General features: G+C 28.2%; 2 protein-coding genes across 3 annotated transcripts; one reads left to right on the plus strand and one right to left on the minus strand.

Moving 5' to 3' along the window:
* Nucleotides 1-372: 372 nt before the first annotated feature.
* On the minus strand, nt 373-5,958 carry LOC111033284 (double-strand-break repair protein rad21 homolog). Of its 2 annotated transcripts, XM_022313960.1 has the most exons (10): nt 5,685-5,958; nt 5,411-5,596; nt 5,098-5,327; nt 4,033-5,032; nt 3,443-3,658; nt 3,103-3,315; nt 2,539-2,658; nt 2,235-2,381; nt 2,014-2,172; nt 1,271-1,396 (listed from the first exon to the last, which is right to left on the minus strand). In XM_022313960.1, exons 2-10 carry the CDS (start codon nt 5,552-5,554, stop codon nt 1,271-1,273), a joined length of 2,355 nt encoding a protein of 784 aa, XP_022169652.1. In that variant the 5' UTR covers nt 5,555-5,596; nt 5,685-5,958. The 2 variants fall into 2 exon arrangements, with proteins under 2 accessions (XP_022169653.1, XP_022169652.1); XM_022313961.1 differs by lacking the exon at nt 5,685-5,958 and having other exon boundaries at nt 373-1,396; nt 5,411-5,554.
* A 138-nt stretch (nt 5,959-6,096) lies between these two features.
* LOC111033285 (twinfilin) lies at nt 6,097-10,848 on the plus strand. The gene is made up of 8 exons (XM_022313962.1): nt 6,097-6,432; nt 6,639-6,719; nt 8,144-8,255; nt 8,335-8,500; nt 8,696-8,942; nt 9,010-9,153; nt 10,477-10,598; nt 10,669-10,848. The coding sequence occupies exons 1-8, from the start codon at nt 6,408-6,410 to the stop codon at nt 10,810-10,812; spliced, it is 1,041 nt and encodes a 346-aa protein (XP_022169654.1). The 5' UTR covers nt 6,097-6,407; the 3' UTR covers nt 10,813-10,848.
* Nucleotides 10,849-10,936: the final 88 nt, after the last annotated feature.

Consider the following 10,936-nt stretch of genomic DNA (forward strand, 5'->3'; position numbering starts at 1 on the left):
GGTGGCAAACCTATTCCTAATCCATTTAATGCGGGACACTAATTATTTCATAAAACACTAAATGTTTGATAATTTAAAGAAGTTACAAAAGAAATTTTTTAAATAAGTTTTTTATTCTTTTTAACTACTTACATCTATTTTTAATTAAATTATTATTTGGAGTATAAATCAAATTTCAGACTATTAGTTTATTGGTCAATTACATGTATTTAAAGTTTAGATTTTTTAGATTTTGCAGGTACCACTCCACTCTGCTCATATGAACTATAAATACTCATAAGCTACTCGTCCAAAACATTTTTTTTTGGAATAAGTGATTGAAAATGCATGTTAAATTAATTTAAAAACTATAACAATAAAAATATTAGTAAATGTTTTTTTAACGGCTTATAATTATGAAAAAATAATAATTTTCAAATACTTTTAATTCAAAGTAATGAGTTTCTTACGTTAAACAGATCACCTGGTGTAAATATATTAAATAAAGCTATTTTAAAAATAGTGTATATTATATAGGTTGACTTTGAAACAAGTCTAAGGCATCACAATCATCATATAGATAATACAGTTCCAGATCCAATTATGAAGGATAAACAAACTTTGGCATTTACTATTTACATTATAATATTAATGTAATTGGAACATTAAATATCAACATAATAATATGACTCGGTTATATAAAAGTCCAAACATACAAAATTTGTTATCAATTATAATTTAATTTATAACTATTTACTAAACATATGTATATTATATAATAAATAAATTAAAAACAATTCATTCTGTATTCCAAAAGTTATTTAAATAAAATATTTCTGGGGACTGAGATTGGTATAGAGTAAATTTAAAATCATGGATAAACACTTAATCAGAGTTATATAATTTAATGCATTTAATCTCTGATTAGGGGTTTGACAAAATTTTCCATGATTTTAGTTGATATTTATGCTTAATTTAGTCAACTACAATAATTGTAAAAGTATACATAAGATCAAACAAATAATTGGAGGACATAATATATAAAATTTCATTAATTAAATATTAGTTTGACCTCCTGTATACCAACTTATAAACAAAAATAATAAATATGAACAAAATTTCCTTAAATTCGATTTACACCTATTTTTCTATCTAAAAACATCTTAATAATTATATTAATTTGTTTACATAAAGCGCATAGAGTTGTACTTGGCATAGGTCTTTTGAACAAAATTTCCATTTTACATAAAACTGTTATACTATTAAAATAAACTCCATTCAGTAAAATCATTTACAGCTTTGGGTCGGTGAAACATGCGCCTTTCACTAGCTGGATAGGTTCATATGGGGCAGATTGAATAAGCTCTAAGACCTTGTATTTTTTCAAAACCAGAACTGAATAAAACTTCTGGGCTGCCTGAAAAACAAACAGAAAAACCAATATTATTATAAAATAATAAAATTACTAGAAATTACAATTAAAAAAAATATAAAATTAATATTGAAAATAAATAAAACATGTAAATATTATTTATAAATTTATAATCCATAATTTTAAAATTGTTTTTTTATAATAGTCACACTAATAATTTTAAAATGGAATGTGAACGAGAATATAATAATTAAAAGAATTAGAAACTTTAACTTTAAAATGTATTGGTGAACTGTATTAATAGGTACAACAAATTAATCACAATATGTACAATTACAATAAATCTTTAAACTTGGTTAGGAATACTAAATTAAATAATATACTACAAAACCAATATAGTTTCATTGATATACTCTCTCATATAAAATTAACAAAAGACATTCTCCAATTTTGTTCACTTTGGCCAAAGATATCAAACAATTTTTATTTGGTTGTCAGACCATACCTATCAACTAAAAGCAAGGCACTCTAGGTACACTAGATATTGTCTGTCCCCACAGACACATTGTCACCCCTATATGAAGTAACCCTCCACCCGAGGTTACATTTTTATGAAACAGAGTATAGAATTAATTATTTAACAAGTAATAAAATTAATATACCTCTTTTCTCTTGTTTCTGTATGTAAGATCATCAAAAATAAGAGTGTCTTTTTGAGCAAATCTCATCTTAATTGTATGGTATAACTGATTAGCCCTTTTGTTCATTACTCGTTCTTCATATTGTTCATTTGTTTCATGTGGAGCCTGTTGCTCTTCAACCTTAAATACAATATAATGAATATGAAACAAACTATATTAAAATATTAGATTTTGTAACATACAGGTCCAACGGATGCAGGATAATCATAATCTTGGTCACGCCAAGGTGTTGCGCCACCTCTTGGTGAAGGTAATCCTGGTGTAGCAGGTGCATTATGATGACCGTCGTATCCCATATTATCCATTATGACTTGATTGAAATCATTGGACTAAAAATAATAAAATATTCATAATAATAAATTATATATGGCTCTTAAAAATTTGTTTTAATCTTAAATTTTAATTTGTCCAACAAGTGCACATTATAAAAATTACAAATATTCCAATATATGTATTTAAATAACGCTATCACATATTATTACTTACTTGATTTATGTGATTTTCATAACCCATATTTTGTAATTCCGGTTGTAATGACTGATCATTTGCTTCTGATGTATCATGGACTGATGGCGGAGCTTGTAAATCATCAAATGGATTTATGAGCTAAAATAGTTTGATAAACAAAATTCATGATTTACTGTTTTATATAATTTATGTAATATAATATTCAAATGCAATATTAGTTCAAACCTAGGTTTTGATAAAATTATCATAGCAACTTTGAAAAATAACTAAGAAAAAATTGTTAGATAGGTATTAATTCAAAAATATTAGTGTAATATTTTATTAAGAATAAATAAATCAAATACTTAGTTTGTTATTTTAAAATTTTGTATTTAGTATTTCTTACATTGAATATTATACTTTAATTATTATAATTAAAAGTTTTAAGACTCAATATTCCACATGGTTTGAAACTTTTTTTTCATCTATCGAGTTACCAAATTATTTACTAAATTTTACTATTATGGTAATTATTTTTAAAAAATGTACCACGCACCAAGAGTAAAATGTTAAAATAAATATCAAATTTAAAATTATAACTACCTGATCTTCATTAACTGGATCAACTGACTTGTGCGCGGGTGTTCCAGGGGGTAACATTTGACCACTTTCATTTAATGGTGAAGTTATAAATGGTGGAGGTTCATCAACTGGTTGCTGTTGTTGATTCATTTCAACATTTTCTATTTCTTCAGGAATAGCTGGTGTAGGAGGAGCTACGGACAATGGAGCGGTGATTTCCACATCCATTGATTCCTTAGAAAGAATATACCAATTTAAGTAATGTAATAAATTAATTAGAACAATTAACAACATACAATATATTTAAACGGGTATTATATGAACCAAAATGTATTTAAAATTATTAATATCAAATACTCACAAGTTGGGGTGCTACTTCCGGTATTGGTGGCAGAACATCTTTCTTAGCTGGTTTTTGATTTTCTTCATCTATAGGTATTTTCCTTTTACGACCACGGCGTGCAGGTACTGGGCCAGCTATTGCTGGTAATACATTTTCTTCATCTCCTTCGACACCACCTTCACCCTCTAATTCTTCATTAGTCAATGTTTTTGCTGTTAAATGTCTTTGGTAATTCTAAAATTTAAAGAAGAAATCCATTTTTTAATTTATGTAAGCAAAAATTAATGGACCAAGACTCAGTAGTTCTCAAGCTGTGGTACGCATACCCCTTGGGGATACTCGAAATTTTATAAGGGATTTGACCAACAAACCTTTAAATTTAACTTGAGAAAAACTCCAAAATCAAAGGTATACGATTTGTGAATTTCAGGTTTAAAATGATATCATATACTATATTAAATAAGTCTTTTAGATTTTTTTTATATATTTTAGTTTACTAACTTAGAAGAAGAATTCAAAAAATTGTACTGGTAAAAGGGGGTACAAAGTCATATAAGTTTGAGAACCCCTGGCCTAAGTAACAAGTAATAAAATAAATTTGAACTCACTCTAGCTAATGGTATAGCTGGTATGGTCTTTCCAGGAAGAGCAAATAGTTTTTCAACACCACCTGTTTCTTTCCAGTGCATTAGTCTTTTAGTAGGTGGTGCTAAATCTAATGTAATTACAATATCTGTTGTATCACTAAGCTGAGCTTTCATTTCTTCACCAGAAATATTCTTAACTTCATCCACAATAAGTTTTCGCTTTCTTTTAGTTTTTGGTAATCCTCTCAATGCACTAGCATCAATTGGAGCTAAAGCAAAACTTTCTTCTTCATTTTGTACCAAGGTAGTTTGATCTACAGAAGTATTCTGTTCATTTAATGGCTCAGGTTCTTCAGATGCTTGAATATCATGTATATCATGCATATCGTGCATATCATGCATATCAATATCTGGTGGAGGCATCAATGTTTGATCTCGTGTTGGCGAAGGTATTAGACCTAATGCACCAGCATTAGGGAATGGTAAATTAACAGGCGATGCTGGTCGTGAACCATCTGAGCTTTGCCTGCCTGGACTAGGAGGCATAAAGTGGTGATCATCATCATCATCATCATTTCGGTTAGGTGTATTGAATGGGGGAGGACTAGGAGGACCTTGACCATCAGTAACTTCCATAGGAGCAGAAGGTACATCGTCAAATAAACCTCCAGCTTGAAAAAAGTTATCAGTGATAACTTGACCGATATTACCTCCAAATCCATCATCTCTAATCGGAGCATCCATTCCTAAACTGTTTTGGCTTAAAATTCCAGATCCAGAAGATGTTGAAGGTATAGGTTCTTTATCGCGGTTCATCAAATGGTCAACACCTTCACTAAATAGCAGGGAATGTTCAATTCCATGACGGAGTATATCAGAATTCTCAACTTCAGAGAATCCAAATCCTTGATCGAAACCAGAGTTTTTAGAAACCATAGAACTCATATTGTAATCTTCGTGCAAAGTTATCTCCTCGGCTCTAGACTGGTTAAGACTGAATTGAGCTTCAATATCGACATCGCTAAAATAAAAATAAACATTGAACATATTTTGTTAGATAGTTTTGGTTGCAATAAAAGTAATTACTTCAAGTCTGGCATGGCTGTATCAAAGTCATGGAATACTTCTGGGAGTGTTATAGCATTAGTCGCTGCTATATGATTGTCCTCGGGCAAGTCGACCATGCCTGGCCGAAAAGCCATTTTAATCTTGACAAATGCTTCATTACAATCAGCCAACAGGTATTTGGCTTTACGCGAATAAATTCGGACCACACCCAACAAAAGATGTCCAGACGTCCGCAGAGCCATTTTCACCTATGAACGTACACAAGCAGTACAATTATTAGTAACGGCGCTTAAAACCATTGGTGTTCCAGACTTGTGACATTCACACTCACCTTTGGCTGCAATATTCCGTCAACAGATGTCTCGATGTTGGTCTCAAACACTTGGGCCTTGGTCAATTTCTTGTCCCAATGTGCCGCCAACCAGATACGGGCGAGCGGCCCTTTCTTGGACAGCGAGAAGTGCGAATAAAACATGATGACGGCCGAATAATATCACTGTCGTATCAGTCTATAAATCTAAACCAAACGGGTAGCGTTAATTTTACATCGCGCGTCTTGGAAATAGAAAGTCGCTAACTATCCAAAATTAAATTGTATATTTTACCTTTCAGTAGTAGACTTCACGAGTCCGTGATAACGGGACGACTTTTTTGGTCAAACGCTTAGACACGATCGGGCTCGGCGACGACAAAATGCATCGTTACGCGCCGCATCGGAGACAATATTATGATCTTGACGTGATCGATAGAAATAAAATATTAAACAGCAAATGAGTAAATTCACCGAAAAATTACAAAAACAAAATAAACGGTTTACGTCGACTGATGATGAACGGGTTTTATGAGGGTAAACAAACGACGAAATGAATAATATGGCGGACTGGGCGGGAGAACGGTAAACGTTGGGCGGGAAACGAGTTCGGTACAAAACACAAAGGATTATTCGAGAAACAGCGTCGCAAAGCATAGTGCCACGGGTGGGTTCTCTTATCAATTATCATCGTCGTCATTCGATATTGTCTGTGATATAATTACAATTGTTTTAATGTCTTTAATGTTATTATTGTACAGCAAGTCAACGAGATTTCACTATTTTGAATTATAATAGTATAATACTAAATATATTATAGTGTTATAATAAATAATAATATTTGACTTATAGTTATTTTTAATAATTATTTAACCACCCCCCTATAGTAATTATCAATCAATAACCAGAAAATAACAGAAAATTCGTATCATTAACCATCAACGGAGGTGGACTGAAAACTAAATACCTACTCACGATTCGTTCGAACCGTTTACTTTCGTGATTTGTTAATGAAAAAATGTCACACCAGACAGGAATCAAAGGTAAATTTTATATATATTTATCAATAATTTAATTAAAATATATTTGGATGCGATCATTATGCACCAAAAATAAAATTTTTATAATTTAAATTTATGAATCAAACTAAGAAATTGATATTCTTGTTTGAAAATTTTAAATGTATTTATTTTAGTTGAAGTTTTCAATTAAAAAAAAATAGTAAATTAATGTTCTTTACTTGTTTCAGCAAATGACACTCTAAAAAAGTTCTTCAGCAAAGCAGCATCAGACAAGAGTGTTCGGGCTATTAAAGTGTCCATTGTAGATGGTTAGTTGATCAATTTGAATTTGAATAAAATATTAGATACTATATTTTAGTATTTAATCCGGTGTTAATTATTTTGAGAAGTTTAATCTCCCTAAATTGTTCCCTTTTGTAATTCATTTTTTACCTTTCTTTCTGATTATAATCTATCTATATTTTGTAGTTATACAATTGTTGGCTGCATATAAAACAATGCATATTCTTACTAAAAAAACTTTCACTGAAGCGTCATTCATCTTTGTTAAAATTAAATATATCTAAGTATACTATTTTGAAAACATAACTCTTTTAAACATATCCAATTTCCCAAAAATTGTATCTTAGCTGTTGGCCCTTGTCCAATTTCTATTTTTTGTGTATATTACTCATATTCTATATTAATTTATGTAAAATATCAGTGCCATAGATTAGTTTTATTATTATTATTGGAGATTCTTATCTATAAACATCTATACTAAATCAGGGATATGTTAGTAGGTAAAATAATAACACAAAATTGAATTTTGATTTATTCCACAAATTATTTTTGATTCTACTACATGCAATTTAAATAGGCAGCTTATTAAAAGTTCATTGTTACGAGTGTTTCACCACTATTATGAATTTAATATACAGTAGATCAGTACAAATAGGTGAATAAAAAATTTAATATTTAAAAAAAAAAAGTGTAATTTTATTTTTAGTGCATATTTAACTAATGTACTAATCTAACTAACTTAATAAATAATAGTATTATATTAATAAAATGTTTAAAGAAAAAATGTAATTTTTCAGTGCAAAATGAACATGCCATTTTTTTAGCGCTTATTTCCCTGAGTATTTGTAATTTTTTGATGCTTAAGTACATATTTTTAAATGCATATTTGGTGATTTTTAGTGAATATAAGTTTTTCTTCTAGTTATAATTCTTATAGTTACAAATTTAATTTTTAATAATATAATATTTAATATATATATAATTATTAATAGTGATTAATAATTATATTTTTTTTTCAATAATAAAATAAAATGCTAATGAGTAAGAGAAAATAATATATCTAAAAGATCCCAAATATTTTTATAAACCCTGTGTAGTGTATAACCTAACCTGAAACAGTCTTCATTTAAGAATGAATTAAATTTAAATTAGTTTTTTTTCTTAACAAAAAAAATTATTATTCTTTTAATGTGTGTAAAGATGATGTGATGTGTATTTTTAGATCTAAAACATAAGTAATGTTATGCATTTGAATGTGAGTTATACCAAGTACCTGTATAATAGATGTGATAGAATAGCAAAAAGAATGTAGGAAACTATTAAAAGAAAAAAGGATTTTATTAATAATACTTATTCCATTCAAATACAAATTAATAATTATAATTAATTTATCTTGGATCCGATATTATTATTAATCTTTTATTATCAGCACTATGTTATTTTATTTTAGAGGAACTCTCTCTATCTGGTCATGAAAAACATCACAAATCATGGAAAGATGATTTTGAAAAAGTTGTCAAACAATTTATTCTACCAGATGTACCATGTTATGTATTATATAGGTATTATAAATATTTAAATTATTTATAATTTTGTATTATCCTGATGTAAAATAAAATATGCACAAATTTATTTCCATAGATTTGATCTAAAAAGTGACACCAAAAATTATGATTGGTTACTAATAAGTTGGTGTCCTGATGTAGCGCCTATTCGACAAAAGATGTTGTATGCATCTACAAAAGCTACACTCAAACAAGAATTTGGAAGTGCTAAAATTAAAGAAGAACTTCATGGAACTATCATGGTAAAATTAATTGTATACATTAGTGATATTAATATCCCTGATTATTTATCTGAACTATTAGGCAATTGGTTATAACATATTTGCAGTTTTCAATTTTTTTTTTAAACTAATCTAAACTCTACAATCATAAGACAGTACATGCATGTATATTATATATTAGACAATTCTAGTTTAAAGTTTTTGTTTATCTTATAGATTGACGTTACACTTGATGGCTTAGAACAAAGTCGACTGTCTCAGAAAGCACCAGTACCTTTAACTATCCGTGAAGAAGAAATGGCTGAACTTCGAAAAGCTGAGGTTGGACATAGCACATCAGTATCCGTTGACAGTCGATCACAAGCAGTATCTGGTATCAAGTTTCCTATGTCAGTTGCTGCTGTAACTGCACTTTCTATATTTGTGGATAGTAGTGAAATAAACTATGTACAGTTTTACATTGGTAAATTCAAACATTTAAGTATTAACATTTTCGTTATGTAATTATTTTTGATGTTCATTTGTATTAGATATGACAAAAGAGAGTATTGAATTAGCTACTTCGGGTAATGTAGATGTGAGCCTTCTCAATGACCAAGTTCCTAAAAATGATGCTAGGTATCATCTTTATATGTACCAACATAAAAGAAATGGTACCCAAACAAACTCTGTTTGTAAGTAAATACTGCATATAACACATATTATATAAAAACTAATCTAATCAACAAATCCTTAATTGAAGTTGTGTATTAATATGACAACAATTATAAATATTATTTATATTTTCTCTTTGAATTTATCGTAACTATTACACTAAATAGTAAATATTAAATTTTCCACTACATAGGTTAAAAATACAAACTATAAAATTGTAAACTGAAGTTTTAAAATATGTTTTTATCTTTTATAACTATTTTAACTTTGAAGCAATGGTTTTTATATTTTTTATTTTGTAAGAAAGTCACTGGGACTCACTGAAAGAATTTGTGTGAGTGTCCAAGAATAATCATCAAGTACAATATTCAGTCATATAAGAATTTCCACATCTTCTTATATATCCCAACTAAATAGTATTATATAGTAAATAACCACTTCCATTCTTCTTTAAACTATACATTTTCTTAATAATCAACCCAATGCTCAATGCCTTATTTAGCAATTACAAAATCAAAACTCATTTTGTATTTTTATAAATACATCCCTTAACATCCTGCTTGGAAATATAAACAGAAACAGCTTTAAATTCTCTGTGATTCAAGTCCCCAATGTACTACATATTCAAACCAAATGTCCTTTAACTCGTCTTTATACATTTTAATAGTCACTGTCACAACATTTTTGAAATAAAATGAATTCAGTCACACAAAAGGCACAAAATTGTCTTCAGTCATACACATAGGTACAACAACTACCCGCCAAGATAAACATTTCATAGGAATAACTTATAACACTTAAACACTCCCTTTAGTTCTTTTCTCATCCCTTAGTAAAACTCCAATTTCTTAGAGACTATTTAAATAAATAAATTGCTCCATTCACAGAAATAAAAATTCTCATGAGGTGCTGTTAGTAAGCAGTTTCCTCTTCAAGACAGACAATTGCGCCATAAACCTTTATATCATATATGCTCATTGTACTAATATGTTATGCATTAGTATATTTCTAAATAAAAAAATGCATATTTCAAAATAAAAAAATGTATATATAAGAAATTCATAAAAGTACACCTATTTAAAATATAGAAATCAAAATGTTTATACATCATGCTTAAATATTTAATACATCAGTGAGCAAAGTTATGAAAATCAAAATAAACTAATTATTAATACATACATTAGTATTATTATAAAAATTATAAAAAATTTAATATTTTAAACAGTGTCATATATACTATACATATTGTGTAAATAATTAAAACATTGAATAAAATAAAATTAATACATTAAAAATATCTTATAATAACTATGCTGTCATTACATTTTTTCTATCATTTTTAGTTTTCATTTACTCAATGCCAGGATACTCGTGTCCCATAAAAGTGAGAATGTTGTACTCCAGTTGCAAATCACCTTTTATCGAAGAATTAGAAAACTTATATAAGTTAAAAATTCACAAAAAAGTAAGGATCTATCTATAATAATATATATTAATTAATAAATTAACTGTGAAAAATCAATGCTTATTTATAGTTGGAAATAGATAACGATGATGTCATCAATGAGAAATATTTACTAGATGAACTATACCCAGAAAAAGAATCTGATAAACCAAAATTCAGTAAACCCAAAGCTCCGGGGCGAGGTGTTCGTAGAATAATAAAGTCTAATGAATAAGTATTTATTTTATTAAATTATTAATCTATCTAATTAATGTTATACAACTTATTATTTTTTTTCTTTATAAGAAAGTTCTGTATGTTTGGTCTTCCATTTTATTTTATTAAATTTAAATACCTAT

This window comes from Myzus persicae, unplaced genomic scaffold (assembly GCF_001856785.1).
Source record: "Myzus persicae strain clone G006 unplaced genomic scaffold, MPER_G0061.0, whole genome shotgun sequence".
NCBI lineage: Eukaryota > Metazoa > Arthropoda > Insecta > Hemiptera > Aphididae > Myzus > Myzus persicae.

What these genes read in the sequence shown, in the direction of transcription:
- LOC111033284 (XM_022313961.1), bottom strand. Translation starts at nt 5,554, where the DNA reads ATGTTTTATTCGCACTTCTCGCTGTCCAAGAAAGGGCCGCTCGCCCGT. An exon ending in ACAGCCATGCCAGACTTGAA is followed by an intron (nt 5,033 to 5,097) that starts GTAATTACTTTT and finishes TTTTTATTTTAG; the next exon opens with CGATGTCGATATTGAAGCTC. An exon ending in CGGAAGTAGCACCCCAACTT is followed by an intron (nt 3,316 to 3,442) that starts GTGAGTATTTGA and finishes ATTCTTTCTAAG; the next exon opens with GAATCAATGGATGTGGAAAT.
- LOC111033285 (XM_022313962.1), top strand. Translation starts at nt 6,408, where the DNA reads ATGTCACACCAGACAGGAATCAAAG. An exon ending in TAAAGTGTCCATTGTAGATG is followed by an intron (nt 6,720 to 8,143) that starts GTTAGTTGATCA and finishes ATTTTATTTTAG; the next exon opens with AGGAACTCTCTCTATCTGGT. An exon ending in CCATGTTATGTATTATATAG is followed by an intron (nt 8,256 to 8,334) that starts GTATTATAAATA and finishes TTATTTCCATAG; the next exon opens with ATTTGATCTAAAAAGTGACA.